This window comes from Nanorana parkeri, unplaced genomic scaffold (genome assembly GCF_000935625.1).
Source record: "Nanorana parkeri isolate BGI_ZX_2015 unplaced genomic scaffold, ASM93562v1 scaffold290, whole genome shotgun sequence".
Lineage (NCBI taxonomy): Eukaryota > Metazoa > Chordata > Amphibia > Anura > Dicroglossidae > Nanorana > Nanorana parkeri.
The window spans coordinates 1,123,949-1,144,567 of NW_017306558.1; the positions used below are offsets into that span (position 1 = coordinate 1,123,949).

At 42.6% G+C, this 20,619-nt stretch overlaps 2 protein-coding genes across 3 annotated transcripts in view; both read left to right on the plus strand.

Annotated features, from left to right (window-relative positions):
* The window catches only part of RAB27A (RAB27A, member RAS oncogene family), a 40,156-nt gene extending 34,943 nt beyond the window's left edge, over positions 1–5,213 (plus strand). The window contains exons 5-7 of one of the 2 annotated variants that reach the window (XM_018557562.1): positions 793–916; positions 3,458–3,550; positions 4,421–5,213. In XM_018557562.1, coding sequence (XP_018413064.1) covers positions 793–916; positions 3,458–3,550; positions 4,421–4,478 — 275 coding nt within the window. In that variant the 3' untranslated portion in view covers positions 4,479–5,213. Of the gene's footprint in view, positions 1–792; positions 917–3,457; positions 3,667–4,420 lie in introns of those variants that run through there. The other variant, XM_018557561.1, reaches the window with a different exon arrangement.
* A 10,773-nt stretch (positions 5,214–15,986) lies between these two features.
* RSL24D1 (ribosomal L24 domain containing 1) overlaps positions 15,987–20,619 on the plus strand; it is a 9,423-nt gene continuing 4,790 nt past the window's right edge. Inside the window, exons 1-3 of the mRNA XM_018557563.1 lie at positions 15,987–16,147; positions 18,801–18,914; positions 20,509–20,581. Coding sequence (XP_018413065.1) covers positions 16,067–16,147; positions 18,801–18,914; positions 20,509–20,581 — 268 coding nt within the window. The 5' untranslated portion in view covers positions 15,987–16,066. The remainder of the gene's footprint in view (positions 16,148–18,800; positions 18,915–20,508; positions 20,582–20,619) is intronic.

Genomic DNA, 20,619 nt, shown 5'->3' on the forward strand with positions numbered 1-20,619 from the left:
TTGGCAGGGAGAAACAATTTTCCCACAATACTTGAAATATTGATTTATTTTTTTCTTTTGCCATTGTAAACAATTTTTTTCTGTACAATACCTACCTACAGTTCAGAGAATAACACGGTCTAAAAGGTCCGGAGGAGCACAGCTTGTGAAGATTAATTTGAATCTCCTGTCAGTCTTATTATGGAGGTGTGTATGGGCAGGGAAAAGCTGGAGAGAGTAGGGAGTGTATGGGTGGGGAAAGCGTGGAGACAGAGGGGCTTGTATGGGCAAAGAAAGGCTGTAGACAGAGAGGCGTGTATGGGCAGGGAAAGGCTGGAGAATGCAGGGAGTGTATGGGTGGGGAAAGGGTAGAGACAGCAAGGACTGTATGGGCAGGGAAAGGCTGGAGAAGGCAGGGAGTGTATGGGCGGGGAAAGGGTAGAGACAGCAAGGACTGTATGGGCAGGGAAAGGCTGGCGAATGCAGGGGGTGTATGGGCGAGGAAAGGCTGTAGACAGCAGGGCAGACACCTCACTGGTCACATTGCACAGGGAGACCAAGCTGTAGTGACATTCATTTAAACAGAAAGCTGGTTTACAGAAGGAGTGTGCTGGGCACATTTCTAGATGGATTGCTGGATGCTGCTTTTGCTCAAAAAATGTTTTGCCCAGAGTTCAGCTTTAAGAGTGTAATGAACCTTTTAAAGCTGCTTTAGCCCTGAGTATATTAAAATCCAACTTACAATTTATCTGGATGATTCTATTGCTCTGTTTGTAAACCGTGAAATAACACCTTCCTTATGTTTCTTTTTAGGTCAGCTGCAGATCCACGCATATTGTGAGAACCCAGACATTGTGATGTGTGGAAATAAGTGTGATGTGGAGGATCAGAGAGCTGTAAAGGAAGAGGAGGCAAAAGAGTTTGCAGAGAAATATGGGTGAGCAGTTCCTTCCTTGTATTGTTACAGCTGATGGACAGCTCAGCTGTACCCTCTGACTCATTTAACTAGACCACAGGATGCTATAAACATGACACCATCTATGAATGATTCGTTATGATTTTATTTGAGTTTTAGCTCTTCACAGGACCTGAAACTAAACGCCACCATTGCATGTGTATGTTTGACATTAGTGAACAAGAGGATACAATGAGTATCTGACAATTTTTTTCACACACTGATCATCGCTCTGATACACCATATTAAAATAATTATATACTGCATATACACTAATAGTCTCATTCTACTCTGTTTTAACTCGAGGGGTTTGTTTTTTTGTCAATATGCTGTTCTATAATGTGTAAACCAAAAATATACTTATCCTTGAACTGCTTTTATAGGATCGTGTTTCATGTCATATTTAGCACCATCTTGTGGACAGTGGATAAAAATACTTTTGTAAAAGTGACTTTTCAAAATGTGCAAGAAACAAGTTGCTTGAATAAACAATTGCTACTACACAAATTTTAAACATCAATAAATGGATTTCTTTATTTTCACTCGCCTACATCTTTTAAAGAATTGGTTTACTCGGTATTAAGATTATATGTAAAACTTGATTAGCCTAATTACCACCTGAATGTTAACATTTCAGGGCTTCAATTATAAGATCCTCCTGCTCTATCCACCATGGAACCATATTGCAATTCCTACTGCAAGTGAAGTTTAACTCCGTTCCATTCTCTGAACTATAAAATGTAAACTGAATAAAGCTAAGACACTTTATTTGCCATTGCACGCGAGACACAGCGAAATACAGTTTAGCTTAAACCACTCTGATGCTGGGCACACACCTTACAACTAGGGCTGTGCAAATTAACGATTAATTTCTCGATTAAATTTTTTTTTAAACTTTCTGCGCCAGCCAAGGCATTGGCCTATACACATACAGCACAGCAATGAAGTAATAAAATGAACTAGGATCACACTAATCCAGCACGTTATTATTCTGAGTTGCCCCACTCAAGCGAGCAGAGCATGTAAAAAAAACTGCAGCATGCCCTATTTTTTTTCTGCTCTGGAACGCACCAAACCACATGCAAATGCACGAGAAATGCACGCACAATGCCCATTTTAGGCTAAAAAAAAAAAAATGGCCCGGAATGCAGCAAAAACACGGCAAAATGTACTGCTCTGCATATGCAGAAACTCATGCAGATCTGGCCCGGATTTGGTGTGAACAAGCCCTTAGCATAAAAATCCATTTACATAGGTATACTAAAACACAACCTTAAAAAATACATAGAACAATCATACAAATAGCCAGCAACTCAAGATGGATTTAAAATAATATAAATACATATTCTCCCCCTGGCTAGATTAAAATCACACGCAAACTCGCAATCCCATTCATTCCATCCTTTCCAAGTCAAGCAAACTATTTTACTGCTTCTGGGAAAAATGTTTTACCTATCCTATTTGTTGATGTCACTATTGTTCACAATCTACATTGTAAACAAATGATTCCCAGGATGCGTGCAATCGTTTTGAATTTTTACAGCCTGTTTTACCATTCGGTTTGAATAAACATCATCCTTTTAATCAGGCAGTGAGGAGCCCACAATCCATTCAGCTGTCCTTACTACCCGATGCAGACTCCTCTGATCAGCTCCAGTACAACTGGAATACCAAACAATACATCAATATACACTCAGTAGAGCTACAGTAGACATTTTTCATCAACTTCTTAGGCAGTCAATATCGCTGCAAAATTCTCAACAAAAAAAATGCTTCTGTGCTACCACAGAAGTAAAGCTAGCAAGACTTTCTTCTAATTATAGTAGGTGGACAGGCCTGGGTACAGGTCGCAGGGATCTCACTGCACAGAAATATAAGCTAGGGAGCTTTTTATCATGTTTTTTAGTTGTTAGGTTTAAGACTCCAATTTAATGCAAACTTGTGCTCTGCCCAAGCAGCAAGTGGCATGGGGAGCGGATTAAGGGTAAGTACATGCATCTGTGTAGGTGTTTAAAAGAGAACCTGTTGCTTTGAGGTGCATGGACAAAAACTCAGATTCACATTAAAATAATCTTCAGTCTAATTAAAAAGAAGAGCACCACATTAAAGGTAATCTGTGCTATGAGAACCCTTTAAGCTGAGTTTCTGAAAATACTAGGCGCATGGCAGTACTGCTAAACCTCTGACTTCAGCACAATTTGAGTCACACACATGGGATAAGCATGCAGCAAGCAAATGAAGCTAACCCAAGTCAGACCCCTTTTTATTCTGCATATTTGTTCAGGTCAGTGACCCAGAAAGAACTGAAGACACTGGGTCAGCATAGTATGCAGGCATCTTCAGAAGTAGACGTAATGGCAGCCTCCGGATTTCTTGTAATAGTTTGTTGGCAAAGCAGTCTTCAGTTAATGCTCTTTGGCTTTGAGCAAATGCCTCCTCCTGATTTTAAAAACTCTTTTCAAGGACATGGATGTGTCCCTTCAGCTCAGTCACTGTAAAACTTTCCTGTTTGTGTGCTTTCAGAATCCCTTACTTTGAGACCAGTGCTGCAGATGGAACCAATGTCAATAAGGCGGTGGAGACATTACTGGATCTGATCATGAAACGCATGGAACGGTGTGTGGACAAGTCTTGGATACCCCAAGGGGTGGTACGGTCCAATGGCCACAGCTCTACTGAGCAGTTAACTGAGGACCAAGAAAAAGGCAAATGCGGCTGCTGAGACCACCCCTTTCCCCTAGCCCTGTTCTTTGAACACTGTTGCTGTTCTGAGGTCATGATTTCTAATATACATTCAAGTTTATATTTTGCAGGCAATATGTTCTGTTTATGTCATCACTTCAGAACATAGTGTATGTCCAGCGTAGACCTTTTTTTTTTCGTTTTGGTAAGAGTGGGGAAGGATTAGAACCTCTATTGTGTTATTTCTGCTATCTGGGGTTCTGTTAGAGAGAGATCCCCTCACTCATTGTCAGCGTGACGACTGTTTCACCATACAAAAAATGAAGTTGTGGGGTGGTCATAGGCTTCCCCTCATCCACAAAAAAGAAATAAATAAAAATCTGTTTATGTTGCTGTTGCAGGTTTCCCCTCCCCTTGTTTGATGAAACTGTGTTACAGGGACATTAACTAAGGGGAAATATCGTTAATGGATCCCCTGATAGCAGTAAAAGATCTAATACTTCCTCAGCCTATACAAATCTAAAAACGAAAACGTTTTGGCTAAACATACACATTAAGGGTTATATTCCCATAGTTCCTGCAAGGTGCAATCCAGCTTTATTTGCAAGCACACGACAATTGTATTCCTTAATGTAGATGTTCTGAAGCACTGTTGCCCCCAGCTTTGTTTTATAATAAATGTGGCATCTTTTATAAGACAGCATTCCTATTCTTCCTGTAATTTTGACTTACATCAGCCCTTTTTAAAACTGTGCATGGCTGTTAATGCATAAATTATATATACGATTTCTTATGTTTCAACAGGAATTTAGGGCAGAGTAAAAACCAGCAAAAATTCTTCAGGGCTGGTGCTAAGCGATGACTTTGTATGTGCTTTATGGGACCCTTTTGGATAGAGACAGTTCCACATTGGTCCTGGTGAGACATGCTACAAGAGCTCAATTAAAAAGCTGGGTTGGAAGTACACCACTTGTGGAATAAATCACAATAACTGTCATTTCCCACTCTTCTTTTGGTGTTAAATTGGTTGGGGGCTTCTTCTGTTCCTATTTTTTACCTTGATTGATTCAAATATTCATGGAGATGCTTATCTTGGCTGTATGTGTTACTAAATTGTAAACCTTACTGCATGCATTCATACATACAAACAAAATAATTGGACTTTAAGTGAATGTACTTGAATTTTTATAAACTATATTTTGTAATGTGGTTTATATAAAGATCTTGAACTTGCCTTTTGTACAATTTTTAAAGCTGCAGATTTTATTTATGTGTAGAATTATCAATTCAAGTTCTGTATAATGTTAAAAGATAGAACAGAGATGTAGACAAGTAAAAAAAAAGCTTCTTTATAATGAGGGTTCAGTTTTCAGCAAGTCCATTATGGAAACCACACGAAATGAGTTAATTGTTCACTTCACTAATACCTTTTATGTTTTTAAAGTAAGCCATAGCTATTAAAAGGCTTTCAAGCATTTGTTTAAAGCTAGATAATCCTTGTATACATTTTTGGCCTTAGCGGATACAATTTTGGTCAACAGTTAAGGTAGCCAGATGAGAACTAGGAAAATCCCTACTGCTGTACTGCACAGTGCACACAATTAATAATCCTGGCTAATTCTGTGTACAAGTTACAACCCATAAATACATTTTTTTTTTAACCTGATTGACTATAGCAGTAAATTGATTTACATGACACTAGTTTTCTTGCAGATCCAAATAAAACGTTAATAGAAATAAAAGAGAAGCAACATTCTTCAATGTCCATAGAGTAGAGTGGGCTGCGGGAAGCTGTTAATGGGGTCACAGGCTCTACCAGCTCCTGTATGGCAGGGAATGCAAAGACCTGAACTTCTTCCTTAAGGTGGCCATACACTCTTCAACCATCGCAAGACTTTAGTCTTGCGATGGTTGTAAAGGGATTAAAAAAACGTACGATCTGCCTATCTTGGACAGGCAGATCGCACTCTCGATCATTGCAAGCCCGCCCCCCTGAGGGGCGGGCTTCCGATGACCGCAATGCTGAACGGGCAGTGTGCGCGTGCGCACACCGGCCCGTTCAGCATTTATCTTCCGAGCACCGTTCTAACCAGCTGAGAATCGTACGATTCCCGGCTGGTTTTCGAACATGCTGGTTCGACAGAAGACGTGCGACCGTACAGTAGAAACGGTCGCACGTCTCCGTTCACACTGCTCGATTATCGTACGAAAACCCGATCGCATACGATTATCGTACGATAATCGTGCAGTGTATGGGCACCTTTAGACAGAGAGGAGTGGGCTATTTACATCTGCTATACGTATATGCTGCCAAATTGGACATTTTATAGAAAAATGCTAATCTGCTAGTTTGTTAATTTTGTATAGTTTAGGATTTACTGTTGAGCTTGGAGTCAAGTATGTAAAGATAAAGTAAATGAGTGCATTAGTGGAATTGGGTATGCTATGCCAGAACATAACAATGCATCCAATGAAAGGTCTTTGCAGATGCTGTTTTTTTTTTACAAGGGTAGCCACTCTAAAGTATATCTAAAGATCAAAGGCATATCACAGTACAATGACCAATAGAATGCACTAGTTACTATAGCCCTAAGTAAAGCTGCCCATACACTAATATTTTCTATATAAAAAACATAACAGATTCCTCCATCAGCGCTTAGGATCGTTGATCAAGGGATCTCCCACTGTCTTCATTGTATTCTGATGGCAGCCACTGTCAAAATACCTGAACAGAGCCAGCAGTTGATTGGCTGCCTGCTCTGTTTGTTCAGAATTTCCAACCAGCTCCTGTGATCAAGGGACGCCGGCCAAAAGGGTGCTGACAGCGGCACCCACTGTGCAAATTTCGGCTGGTTCATCAAGAACCGGCCAGAATTCATATAGTGTATGGCCAGCTTAACTTGCTCCAGTACTCACCGCTGACAAATGTTCAGGAAAGTCCTGTATCAGATTAATTGGTGGCAATTTCAGATGGGAAATGCAATGAAAAGACTGATCCAGAATTCGAAAGGGAAGTATCACTTTAAAAAATGGCATGCATTGTATGATCTTTCCTACACATTGTGTGTGGTGTTCATAGGTTAATGTGTGACAACTAGAAGATGCATTTGCTGGTGTGTAATAACTGATTTCAGCTGTCGGAGACTTCCTGTACTCAGTCTGATGAAAGTTGATTGGTGATTGCACGTTATCCCCCACTATTGCAGTTCACACAATCATATCCAGAGCACAGGTTTGTCTTTTCTGCTGAGGTTCTGTATAGCTAATTACAAGCTGAACCCCCACACTGTGTACTAATCTCCATCTCTGTAAATGTTGTACACTTGTTTTCAGTCATCGTTCCCAATTATTTGATGCTTCCCTAATCAAGGTGATGTGTAACGCAAAAGTCCAGGTCTTGTGAAAATGTTAGTCCTGCTAAATATAGCAAGTTGTCTGCAGATTTACTGAATATAATCGATGATTGCCTTTTCATAGCAGTCATCCAAAGGGTATGAGTGTTTTCAGTTTCCGCTGTGCCAAATAAAACATTTTGTCTTCAGCTACATTCCAAGATGCTTCGAGTGTTGTCTGTGTACTTGTAAATGAGAATGTTGTTTTGCACAGCTGATATTTCATATTTTACCAGGCTCTGTGCCATCTTGGCTATGAGATAATAAATGTGTATGCCATTTTGTAATGGTCTTAAAGTAAAATATCAAGTGAGATTTAATACCTAACTGGCATATTTTTGATGTTATATTGTGTATATTGTCTATAACTAGATGTTTTACAGATGAAGTATATTAAATTCTGTTATCAAATAAAGTTCTCTTACAATATTACTTCAGTTGTAGGTCTGTATTTTTTCCTGGGGATTTGCTAGGCAAGCCTGTATTTTCTGTAGAAAGTAAAAATATTACTACTCAAACCCACAACGGTGTCTCGGAATTGGAAATGTTTCTCCCTAGCAAAACAGAACTGTGAAAGTATGTAATTAAAATCCCTGCCTTCCCTTGGTAGAAATGCCAGTTCTTATACTAACCCCTCACTCGACTTTGTATGCTTTGGCAAATAAGTATTCTGCACTTGGTGTGATGTCACACTAGAATAGGAAGAGGCTTTTCATTACAGTGATATTGGCACAATTACAAAATTAATATGCATTTCAAACATGCTGATCAGTATGGCACCAGATCATCAGCCCATGGCTTTTATACAGGAGGACACATATGTATGCAGTGGGGTACAAGCCTTCATACATATCTGTTAAAAACAATATTGTGCCGAGCTAATAATCATATATATAATATAAATTGAAACATATATAAGTGAGTCACATATATGAGCCTTCAAACAAATGAGGCGTAGAAAATATCTACACAAAGACAAAAAAGCAATATAGACAATAAAAAGTCTTAAGGAAAAAACAAAAGCAAACAATGGTGATTGTGCAAAAAAAATTCCTCAGATGATTCGCAGCCAATCTGCATATAACTCTCAGGTAAGGATAATCACACAATGCAGGCAGACCTTCACCTCCACCCAGTGAGTGATGACAACAAGTGAGTGCTCACCGGGGAGGTAGACCCACAGAGCTAGGTCAAATGCGCTTTTTCCCTTCTTAATGGGAGAGGGAAGCCCACGCACAGAAAAGGCGATAAGGTCTCCTCAGATCACAGGTACCAGTATAAATCCAGGTGGAAAGAGAAAAAGGACAAGGGCATAGTGCGTAACGTCCAATAAAATGCAATTTAATAAAAAATGCGTACTCGCAATGGTGTAAACAGTACAGGCATTGGGTATTGCTGGATCAGACCAGCAGGGCAAATGGCAGCAAAGCGATAAAAAAAACCTGTTTGTCCAGCTCAGTGCAGTGACATCAGAAGCTCTGGCCTACGTACGTTACGTCAAAATACGTGACTTCATTAGGGGTCTCTGATGGAGATATACTGAGGATTAGAAGGACACATTTTAAAACCTGGTACTTTGGTGCGTCTGTGATTATATTCTGCTGGTAATCTAAAGAAACCAATATTCTTTAAGTGGTTTTAGAGTGGGCCCCAAGGGACCAGGAGCCCTGCAGCTGTTATCTCTATGGATCCCTTTTGTCATGCCATTTCTTAGAGTTGAGTCTTAATCTGACAGAGGGATTCTCACTGTGCAGTAAATGCAGGATGCATTTTTTTAACCCCTTCATGACTGAGGCCCTTTTTTCCATTTTTGCACCCATGTTATATTCCACATTTTAGGCCTGAAAATTACGTAAAACCCCCCAACATTATATATTTTCTGAATTAGAAGTATTTTTTATATAGTATGAATACACTAATATTGGAGACAATAGGAGCAGGTCTAAGATGAATGGAACAGTAACAGATTAAAGGTATTTTAACTGTATGTATGCAGCGCTGTCCCCTACCTTATTTGCTGCCTTTGGCAGCCAGGAGGAGAAGGGGAGGTGGTGGGCGGCTGATCTGTGAGCCGCTGAGGGGGGCGCTGTTAGTCGCTCATGATGTCGCCCTCCCAATGAGATGCCTCTTCATTATGGGGGCCCTCTTGGATATACCCTAGAGCACTGGTTCTCAACCTGTGTAACCTCAGGACCCACATTTGTCCTTGGTCATTAAGTTGCAACTCAAGTCGCACTGCAATGGAACACACGGCATTGTGGTACCGCGCATTCTAGTGCGGGCGATTGGACTGTGCGTTTGGGGAGCCTTTCAAATGAATGGTAACCCAATGCACCTCCCACACCAGAACGCACAGTAAATGTGATTGCATGGTACAGTGCTATAATTGCAGGGGACTTTTCGAATAACGCACTGTACTAGTGTGAACGAGCCCTCAAAAACACTGACAGACACACACAACCAGATTCAATCTCACACACTCACAGACATTCTGAACCACACATACGCACCCAAAAAATGTTTTTATATATTTTTTGTAAGATCCACCCAGTCTCCCTACCTTACGAGAACTGGAGTGGATCCTCAGCCTGCGGTACATTGTGGGCTGTTGTGCTGTGACCGAGCTCCATCCATATGTGCATTGTTTGTACAGCTCCCTTGCACACCCTGTAGAGGTGCCATGAGCCAGAATGTGATGTCAGTCCAGTCCAGGCAACTCTACTGGGCATATGTGGGAGCTGTAAGCAGTGCATGAATGGATGGGGCTCCCTCGCGGCACACCCCACCTCAAGCTGACACTCGGCGACGGTTTGCTTATTTTAAATGACTGGAGCAAGAACTCAGTGCTGCGCTAGGGGGAGGCTGAGTAGAAACGGTTGCACGCCTTCCATACATCTGATTATCATACGATCGCGGGATTTCCCGCGATTATCGTACAATAATCGGCAAGTGTATGGCCACCTTTTACTCTTAAGGTGCCCATAGACCTTACAATTATCGTTTGATTTTCGTCTGCGATCACGGTTTCGTCCGATAATCGGCCAGTTGATGGGAAGTGCACAATTACTGTACAGCTGGCCTAATTTTGTCTATCGGGCAGGCTTGAAAACATTTTTTGCGATGAACGAAAATCGATGGATTAGTGACGTTTTTGAACACTGCACATGCGCAAACGAAAATCTGTTCTGTCAATCGACGAAATTTGGCCAGTTAGTACTGCTGACGAACAATTATCAAAATCTACATTAGTCTGTGCATGATGGGCTATTCGAATGGAAATTGAACGAGGGTGCGATGTCGGGACAAAATAAATAGTGCAATGATTGTAAAGGTGCCCATACACTGCACGATTCTCGTACGTAGGGGAACATGAAGCCGGCTTCCCAGACAATCGGCAAGGCGGGCTGCGAGTAATGACCCGCCTCTCGGCTTCCTGATTGGCCAAACAGCCGGCTCCTTGCTGATTGGCTGGGAAACCGGCTTCCCAGTCAATCAGCATCGAGCTAGATTTCCGATCACTCCCTGCTTCCTGATTGGCCGGGAAGCCCGCTGGATGCTGATTGGCTGGGAAGCTGGTTTCCCAGACGATCACAATCGAGCCGGCCAAACAACATGGAGCCGGCTTCCTGGGCAATCAGGAAGCAGGCGCAATGTCATTACCCGGTGCCCAGCTACCTGATTGTTTAGGAAGCTGGCTCTTTGCCAGCAGAAGCATCGGTACTCGGTATCGAGTACCGAAAGCAAAATATTGGTTTACATACACTCCTCAGGGCCCTACTGCAGGTACAATTAACTCTCACATATATGATATCACTATGGATGTCAAGAATAGGAGAATTTATTTTTGGTGGTGTGTCATAGTGATGATGAAACATTTCGAAAATTATATATTTTTCAACTATTTTGGGACAGTTTACCTTTGAAGGTAGATCAGGAGATCTTTATTAACATTTATCACCACATGAAGGCCCGATTTGTCCTGAATAAAACAAGGTATAATTCACCTGGATAGACTAAAACCCGGTATACACGTTTTTTTCCAGTAAAGCTCAGATTTTTTTTCGTTCAACCTGCGGGCTGAATGAGAAAATAGAACAGATTGCTTAGGAGCGTTGATTAACAAAGACCCCACTGTTTCCTTTGTATACCGCTGGCCGCTGTCAGAATAGCCAAACGGATTGGCTGCTAGCTCTGTTCAGCTAGGAATTTTCTGACTTGCTCCTTCGATCTTAAGGGATGCCGGGGAGAAGGGTTTTGATAGTGGCACCCATGCAACAAATCTCAGCTGTTCATCAAGAACTGGCCACAATTCGAAGCATGTACAGGTGAAACTCGAATAATTAGAATATCATGCAAAAGTAATTGCAGTATGGATTCCCCCCTCCCCGCTAGCGCTGACTGTCGGAACGGACGGGGGTGGGGGCGGGTACAGCTGGCTCTGCCTCTAGATAGGCAGAGCCAGCTGTCACTCACTCAGCTGGGCGGATCCAGACATAATTGTTGGGATCTGCTTCAGCTGCGTCGTCTCAGTATACCGCGAGCAGTAGCTCGTGGTAAACTGTGGCGTCTCAGTATACCGCGAGCTGTAGCTCACGGTATACGGAGCTTAGGGTGACGGGAGGACGCGATTTTGTGTAAACTTCCAAAACTGGGTTAAGGTGCTAAAGTGACGTTAAAGTCAAAACATTTTTTCCCTCCCCCCAATGTTAATGTCAGCACTTACCTTAAATTATGTCTCATAATCCGATCTTCCTCTTCTTTCTTGTCCTTTTCAGCTTTCTCTCCAGCGCTGTGGCGGGTCTCCGATCCAGCGCTGACTCCTCTGTCCTTGATGGCACTTCCAATCCAACGGTGTCTGCATGCGGGTGCACGCATCCATAGACTTACCTTGCGTCTCTCCTCGTCTCCCGGCCGAAAATTCGAACTGCTTTTATCATGCGCCCGCCCTAAGATGCTTTGCGGTCGCCCAAGCAGTTTCGGATTCTCGGACGGGAGCATGCGGCAAAGACAGGGTAAGTTTAAACCGCTGTCAAAGCTGTTTTTTTTAAAACAAAAACGGAGGGTTTAGAAACCCTTTAAGGTTTGTATTACCTTCATCATTAAAAGGTTAAATATACCATGGAACGTAAAACAACAACTGTTAATCTTCCAGAAATACGGTCAGCTGATCTTCCTGCATCTCACGGTTATCAGTTACAATTGTTCTAAAGACTACAGGACTCTGCCCATCTACATATGGTGGGTAGAAGAGGACGGGGGGATTTCCAAGAAGTCCTTGTCATGGTGCAGCCAAAAAAATATTATATTTTATTGGCTTCTTGTAGAACATTCTAAAAGTTAATTCAGTTCTTTCAATGAACACCATCTACAAGATAATTAACAATTTACATAAACTTGTTAGCTGCAGAGTTTCAATTGAAGCAAATGTTGATTTGTTGTGCTTCCCCAGTAGGGGACCACAGAGCAGTGAATGATTTTCCTGGAATTTGCAGACAAAGTGTCTCCAGGTTGGGGTATCACCAAAATGTAAATAGTGTCACTTCACCTTTGTGTGTATTTCAATGTTTGAAATGTCTAAAAAAGGTTGTATCTCATAATTCCTGCCCCATGCAACATATGATCGTAGAACCTTCAGGGAAAGAGTGGTGGCACAAAGACAAGCTGTCTGACACTAAGCATGATGGTTTAGGGTACAGCATTGAGGAGTTCTGATATTTGGAACTCTTTATTGTATTTCTGGTTCTGTTACCCGTAGAGTGCAGGTGTTTAGACAGTAGCTGGGTCCAGAACCATCACTTTCACCCAGGTGGTGATATGCAATCTCTAGCCCCTGCCATCCGATTGGCTGGTCTAAGGGGGTAGAAACTGGTTTTTATCTTCAATGTATAATAATGGAGATCTGAAACCAAGAAATTGTCACATTCAAGGGGTCCATTGACATTGGGTTGTGTCCACCTTTTTCCATCCAACCCCAGAAGCAGGATTAAGCATAATCTCTGTACATGTATCCTTTTTATTTTAATCCTGCTTGCTTCTATGTGCTGTTTGTCTCATTTGGTAACTTTTTTGTAACTATATTTTTCTATGCACTGCCTGTCTGGGCAGTGGAAGAAGTGGGTATGTCAAGGTTCTAGCTGAGAGCATAGCTTGGGGACTCTTAGTGGGCGTGAGGAAACCACTGAGGCTGCCACACAACCATTAGAGTACACTAGATTATACGCAAGATTTACATCTGCCTATGTGTGTGTGTCCAGCCTGCTTGAGCTGGGTGAGTCTCCCTCCAGTGATGACCAGCAGTAGTGCAGGAGACTGTGAGTGGAGGTTCTAAATCCAGAGATAATCGTGCCTGGTTTATCTAACCTGTAACTACTAGTGAGAGCAGTTTGTGTGGTCTGCGAAGCCTGTGTGCCATTCTGCTTGAGGGCAGAGGGTACAGACTAGGAGTGTCTTGGAAAAGGTTTCCCACAAGCCTGTAAATTGTGGGTGGTTGTAGCTTACATCAATTTATTTTTGTATGCGTGTTGTGTTATATAACCGTACTATTACGCCTGTGGACTGGGAGGCACTCTGGGTGTTCAGCGTGCTGGAAGATCTCCAAGGGTGAGCGCAAGGATGGCGATGGCCCGTGCAGTTGTCCGGCTCTTCCCACGTCCCCGTACCTACTCAGCGCCCTTAGATGTTGGCTTGTGGTCTGCTTGCCTATGTTCTGGTGACTGAAGCTGGCCTCTAAGAATTTATTTTTATTATTACATGGAGGTGGATCTTCTAGACAGCAACAGTCCATGTACCCATTGCACTCCTGACCGCTTATCCATAGTAAAAATGGTTGGGTGCATCGGCAGTTGACGGATGGCTACCGTCCAGTAATATAGAAAAGTATGGACACCGGCACTCCAAAGATAGAAGTACGTCTATTTATTGACACACATGCAAAACATGTTTTGCACGTCCGTCAATAAATAGACATACTTCTATCTTTGGAGTGCCGGTGTCCATACTTTTCTTCTAGACATCAGGCCCTCACATTTAAATAGAAGGTCAGCTTTAATGCTGAAACTGTATTCCTGTTCTAGTTGCTCATAATACAGACACTACAATTCCACATGCATACCTTCAACATAAGAAAAAGGGATGGCCTTCAGCACAAATTGGTTGATCCAGATGGTTGTACAGCAGGCTACAGGCCTGAAAAAGTGACCCCCTTCATGTATCCTGAGTTCTGCTGTCTCTCATGCAGGCCTGGGACAGGCATGGTGTTGGCGGGTTGAGGGAGATGGGCACACACCTACTGATCTCATATCTGGCACGTTAACCCAAACACACACCTACTGATCTCATATCTGGTAAGTTAACCCAAAAGCCATGAAGATTTTGTTACTTCTGGTTTCAGGCTATCATTCCTTCAGCTATAGGGTTTCCAGCCAACCGGGATTCACCCAGACAGTTCGGCTTTTGAGTCTTGTGTCCGGCTTTTGAGTGTTTTGTGTCCGGGTGTCAGCCCAGCTGGCACCCGGACACAAAACACTGAGTGCCAATGCCGGCACTTCATTTTTTTGACAGATTCAGTTGCCTGGGGTCCCCAGCCAGCGCGCGGGACTTCAACCAGCCGCATCTGCCTGAAGCCGTGGGCGTCTAAACAGGCACAGGGTGGCCTCCACATCTCCTCCTCCTCCGGCTCCTTCCTGATAGCACGCTGCCCGCCTTTGGACCCCAGCACTTCTCGCCCACCTCCTGAAAGCCAACCTAGCCCACCTGAGAGCCGGCAAAGCCCACCTGAGACCCCACACAGCCATCTGAGAGCCTGCATAGCCCACCTGAGAATCTGCACAGCCCTGGAAAGAGCCCGCACTGGCCACCTTAGACCCTGGAGACATAAGGGCGCCACCCCAGATCAACACAGAGTATGTAGCTTCATATTATTTTGTATTGCTGTATCATGTATTTCTGGGATTTGTAGTCCTCCTCCTTACTCCCTCCCATGTCTCTCCTCTATATTCTCAAAACCAGAAATTGCCGCACACAGGGCTCGAGTGCAACACTATCCAGCTGCTGTGGCTGGAGAAGAAGCTGTTGCTTCATTAGCCTCTGTGAGGTTCATAGGTGACATTAGGGGTTCAATAGACCAGGTGTGGACAAACTCTGGCTCTCCAGCTGTGGTAAGACTACAAATTCCATCATGGATATGCCTCTGGGAGTCATGTATGTGGCTGTCAGAGTCTTGCAATGCCTCATGGGACTTGTAATTGTACCACAGCTGCAGGGCCAGAGTTTCCTCACTCGTTCAATAGACCCCCCAATATTTCCATAAAGAGGACCTGTCACTTCCGTTATGCGATCACATAGGGGGGTTGTTAGTTTTAGTTCAAAAAATGTAAGTGACTTATAAAAAAACACCCACAAAAAAATAGAAAATTGTAAAGCCCTCTATCCCCACGTACTCGCACATAGAAAGCAAACATGCATCAGGCGCACCAACGTCAGGTGAAATAACGAACGCTAGAGTGAAAGCAATCATTCGAGAGCCATCACTCACTGGTAGCCATAATTTGTAAAGTGAAGGCTTTTAAAGCATCACCTATGGGCAATTTTGAGTACCGTTGTTTGAAATTTTACGCAATCTTAAGGCTTGACATGTTTAGTATCTATTTACCCAATGCAATCTAATTTTTTATATTTTAAAATTGGGTATTATATTCTCTGCACTAAAATTCATTTTACTGTATTTTTTCCTAAAAATATCGATTTGATATACATTTGTACAAATATCATGCTACACAGAGGATTCCAAAATAAAGACCTGTCCCTCCAAATAAGGAGATGGGAGGAGCTGTGCACGTTCGCTGTGTTCCACATACAGATCTTACTTATTTGGAAAGCAGGCCTATTTCCTGGGTGAAGTGCCATGAGGCGCCAGCAGGTGGCGCTGTAGAAGACAACCTCGTGTTCCGTCACTAAAAGGCGCTCTGGCTCCTTAGTGAAAACAGCATTCCTCCGACGTCACTTCCTTTCACGTTTTCCGCTGCGCCACAACAGTCGGGCTGCGGCGTGAGCCGCCGACATGCGTATCGAGAAGTGTTATTTCTGCTCGGCGCCCATCTACCCGGGCCACGGCATGATGTTTGTTAGGAATGACTGTAAGGTAAGAGCTCGGCTGGGCGCCTGACTTCTCACCGGGAGAGGGGCAGAGTGTGAGCTGCGGTGACGTCATATTATGTGCCTGGAAGAAAAAGCGTGCTCATGTCTGACTGCTATTGAATGTGTGCTGGTGATAGCTTGAGGAATCGGGTTACCAACTTACCTATGCGTTTGAGAAACAGAGGAATACTTACCTTAAGGCTGAACTCCAGTATATACAAATATTGTCTAAATACAGGAGTCGTGTGTATTCTTCCTTGAGGCTTGGTGGGCTTTGTCTATTTCCTCTATCTGTGCATTAATTATTCCTGTAATAAAGACCAGTCACTGCTGCACTCTCCTTGTGCAAGCTAACTGGTCTTGTCTCCACCCCCTTGTGTCGTTTTCTGCAGATAGCCTGTAGTGGGTGGAGTCTGCTGCCCCCTCCTACACATTCTCTCTGCTCAGGCTATGCATAGCACAGTGATGTTGACACAGCTACTTTTACAAGGCAATGTCATTAAAGGAGAACTATAGGATTAGTGACATACACTCATCCCCATTAGAGCTGCAGCTAACTATTATTTTCAAAATCGATTAGTTAGCCGATTATTAGGTTCAGTTAATCGGATAAACAATAAAATAAAGTTTAAAAAATGGCTCCAGTGATAGGACTACTAGTTAGTATTGAGGTTGTAGTCCATCACAAAGACCTGTCTATCTTACTACATCTCCCCGCGTCCCTTGCTTATCGTGGATGTGGATGGGCAGGAAATGTGAGGCGGGGAGGAGGTGCGGCGTGTGGAGCGTGGATGTGAGCGGGTCTGGCAGCGGCGAGCGTGAGGTGGGGAGGAGGTGCGGCGCACAGCGTGTGGAGCTGTGAACAGGGCCAACTGATCGGAAGCCGATTAATCGATTATTGAAAAAGTTGTCAACTTTTTCAATAAATCGATTATGTCGATTTAGTTGTTGCAGCCCTAATCCCCATAGCTAGAGACAACATGTGACACTGAAGTTGCCACACTGGCTCTAAAGATTGGGAACTGAGCGATAACAAAGCACTGATCACTCAGCTCACGATCTCCCTGCTGAAAGCAGTGACTGTCAGTCATCATTCCCCTCTCTGTTCCTCCACCGCTGACTGCAGGGACAGACACAACTGGCTCTAGAGAGTGGTGAAGTGGTGGTCGTGTGACCTCTATAGCGCACGCTCATCATCCTCATCCAAGCGGGGACTGAGAGAAGCTAGTGTAGATGTAAGCAAATACTTTACCATAAAATCAAGGAGGGTGTAATGCTATTTTATGTTATGCTCTGTGAATGGGAACATAACAAATATATAAAGTAGATGTTATTCTCCTTTTGGCTGCAAAAATATTACTCTCTGATAGCACAGCCGGGTTTGTGACCTGACTTTTTTTAAACTGCAAAAAAGCAATACAACTTGGTCACCAACCTGCCCCCAGAATGCCATAAAAAAAAAAAAGGAAGAGCAGCCTGAAGAGATTACCACTCTCCTGTCTCCCCATATGTGCATGTTCCTTTTCAGTACATGATTGGCTTTACTCCCGATAAGGTCCCTATGGGCAGAAATGCCAATTCTTTTTTTGCCAATGTATTGTCTAGTACTATACTTCAGAAAAACAGAAGCTTGTCCCAGAACAATGACAAACTGATACTGATAGGGTGCATAAATGCTCGCCAGTCGGTTAGAGCGGTCTCCTGGGTTCCACCCGGCCTCTGATTACCTGATATTTTCCATTCTGGGGAGGTGTACCATTGGTTTTATCTGAGCAGCCTGTCGGTGCTTTTGCCTCACATGCAACCTACCCATGTCCAGATCCGGAATACATTGGTAACTCGGTTCACGAACGCTTCCGTTCACAAACAATTTTGTTAGCGAACAGGAAGTTCGGCAAAACTTTGCTTCCATTTGCGAACTCCACATCAGGTGACGAACACAATCGCAGCCATCTTCCCTGCTCTGACACATGGTTGTGGCTTCCTCTAGTTGAGATTGCGGTCTGATCACAGTTTGATTCGGTTCGCGACCAGAATCGTGGAACCGAGGCACCACTGTATTGCAGTGGTTTTGTGGAAATTGATGGGAGGCAACTCCAACTGGTAGGTGAATATTTGGGTCCTCTTATGTTGTATTTAAGTTTATTTTAGGTCTGCTTTAATTAGAAACTCTGGAGGCACAGATTTATTGGCGTAATATAAGACCTTTGTTTCCTCCCTCACAATGGCAGAATGACATTAGTAATCTTTTATATGTAATTAGATTGATAGTGCACAGGAGCTTTCATATTAAAGCCCCGCACCCCTCCCTGCAACTTCATTGAAAAAACGAAAACATGCTTAATTTCTGGTGTTTCCCAAAGTGGTGAGTTGACAAACTTGGTCCTCTTCTTCAACTCTATGCGGTGGGCGGTCTTCCATACTGAATAGTGCTCACTCTGAGCTCTGTCCTAGGCAGCGTTACTCTATGGGCCTAGACTGTGTGATGATACTAGTCCAGGGGGCTATTGACAGACTGGGCTTGCAGGCATGGGTTGGCTAACACTGGCAAGTACTGCAGCTTGAAGAACAAAAGTACTGCATTTCATTTTAAACCCAAAAATATTCAAAAACCTCATCTTGTCACATCAATGCATCTGTATTCTTTCACTTTGCAGGTATTTAGATTCTGCCGGTCAAAATGCCACAAAAACTTCAAGAAGAAGCGAAATCCCAGAAAGATCAGGTGGACAAAAGCCTTCAGAAAGGCAGCTGGTAAAGAGTTGACAGTGGTAAGTTGTAATCTCTGAACTAATTAATATTTACCAGTCAGTAGAAAGTAAGAAACCCGGTTAAATATAATGAGGGGAATGTATCAAAACTGGAGTAGTTGCCCATAGCAACCAATCGGCTTTTGTCTGTTTTATAACTTGATTTTTTATTAACATTTTTCATGACAAAAATAGATACTCAAGCAAAATCTTACAGAGACAATATGTTCATAGCAGGCAATGGAATGTACAATGAAAAGTGATCATTAATTATCACTCGGATACACAAGGAAGGATGTATAGAAATGTCTACGCAATATTAAGGCAATAACAGCCTCATGGTCTCAAAGTATTCAAACATATATATCTTAAAAAGAAGAACCAAACCATTAAAGTGACATTAAAGTCAAAAGTTGTTTTTTTTTAATCGTTTTGCATATATCTAATGCATGCTAGCAGTAGGTATATGCAAAAACCGCTGAGGGTTTAATAACCCTTTAAGAAGGATGAATATGAAACAAGTTGTTAAAGGAAGAGGGAGGAAAGAAAGAGAAGGAGAAAAGTCCGTAACCTCTCATCGTGGAGGATGAAATCACCTGGTTAACTATGCCATTATATGCAACAGGAGGTTCATGCAGGTGAATGTAAAGCTCACCAAGGGGACCATACCTTTTCAAAGTTAGACGTAGAGTTATTCAACTGAGCAGCGAGGTATTCCATATTTTGTATATCAAAAATCCTCCAAAGTAGATAGTTTGAAGGAGAAACAGGTTGCCGCCATTTCAATGCTATCGGGCAACTTGCCACTGTGAGGATATGATTAGTTTCCAGCGTGCCTTGGGTACATGTGGCATGAGAAGGTCTAAGAGAAGATGAAGAGGATCATCAGGTACAGTCAAGTTGAGAAGATGCCCGATCAAGGACATAACATGTTCCCAAAAGGGCCATAACTTAGGGCATTGCCAATAGATGTGCAATAAACTACTTGTGTTTATGATATACCTCCAGCACCCGTCTTTCATTTTCAAAACTTAACTAAAAAAACTGAAAAGAACAAACAAAAAGAGAAGCTGATTGGTTGCCATGGGCAACTGCACCACATTCTGTCTGCTCCTGTTTTGATAAATCTCCCCCTGTGGGTATATAAAGTAAGTTTTTCAGATCTATCTAGTTTCTCTTTCTGCTGATAGACCAACATTCCAAGTGATTAATATATTGTAAGTTTTTGCAGCTAATGTGAAATCAGGGACATTAATGTGAGGAGACTGCTGTAACTTCTTGTGAAAAGGTGAACTTACCCCTCAAGGTGTACCTGTCTTGGGCGAAATTTAAAAGCTGCCATTGCTGACCCCTTTTGCTATTAAATGCAAGCTGCCCTGGTATTTTTGCTTATCGTCTGGCTTCAACAGTATATGAGCCACAGGACAACACAGGTCTAACATGAAGACCTGGTCAGCTGTTGCAGCCTCCATATTTCTCCCATGATAAATGTTCTTTAACAATCATTGCTATTTCATACCAATGTAGACTTGAAAAGTAATGTTTTTATTGTGCCAGTTTCTATAATGCATAATATGGTATCAGGAGTTGTTTTATATAAATGTTTCTTTTGTAGGACAATTCATTTGAATTTGAAAAAAGAAGAAGCGAACCTGTCAAGTACCAGAGGGAGTTGTGGAGCAAGACTGGTAATTTTGTTTTACATTTTTTTTTTTTTTTTTTTTTT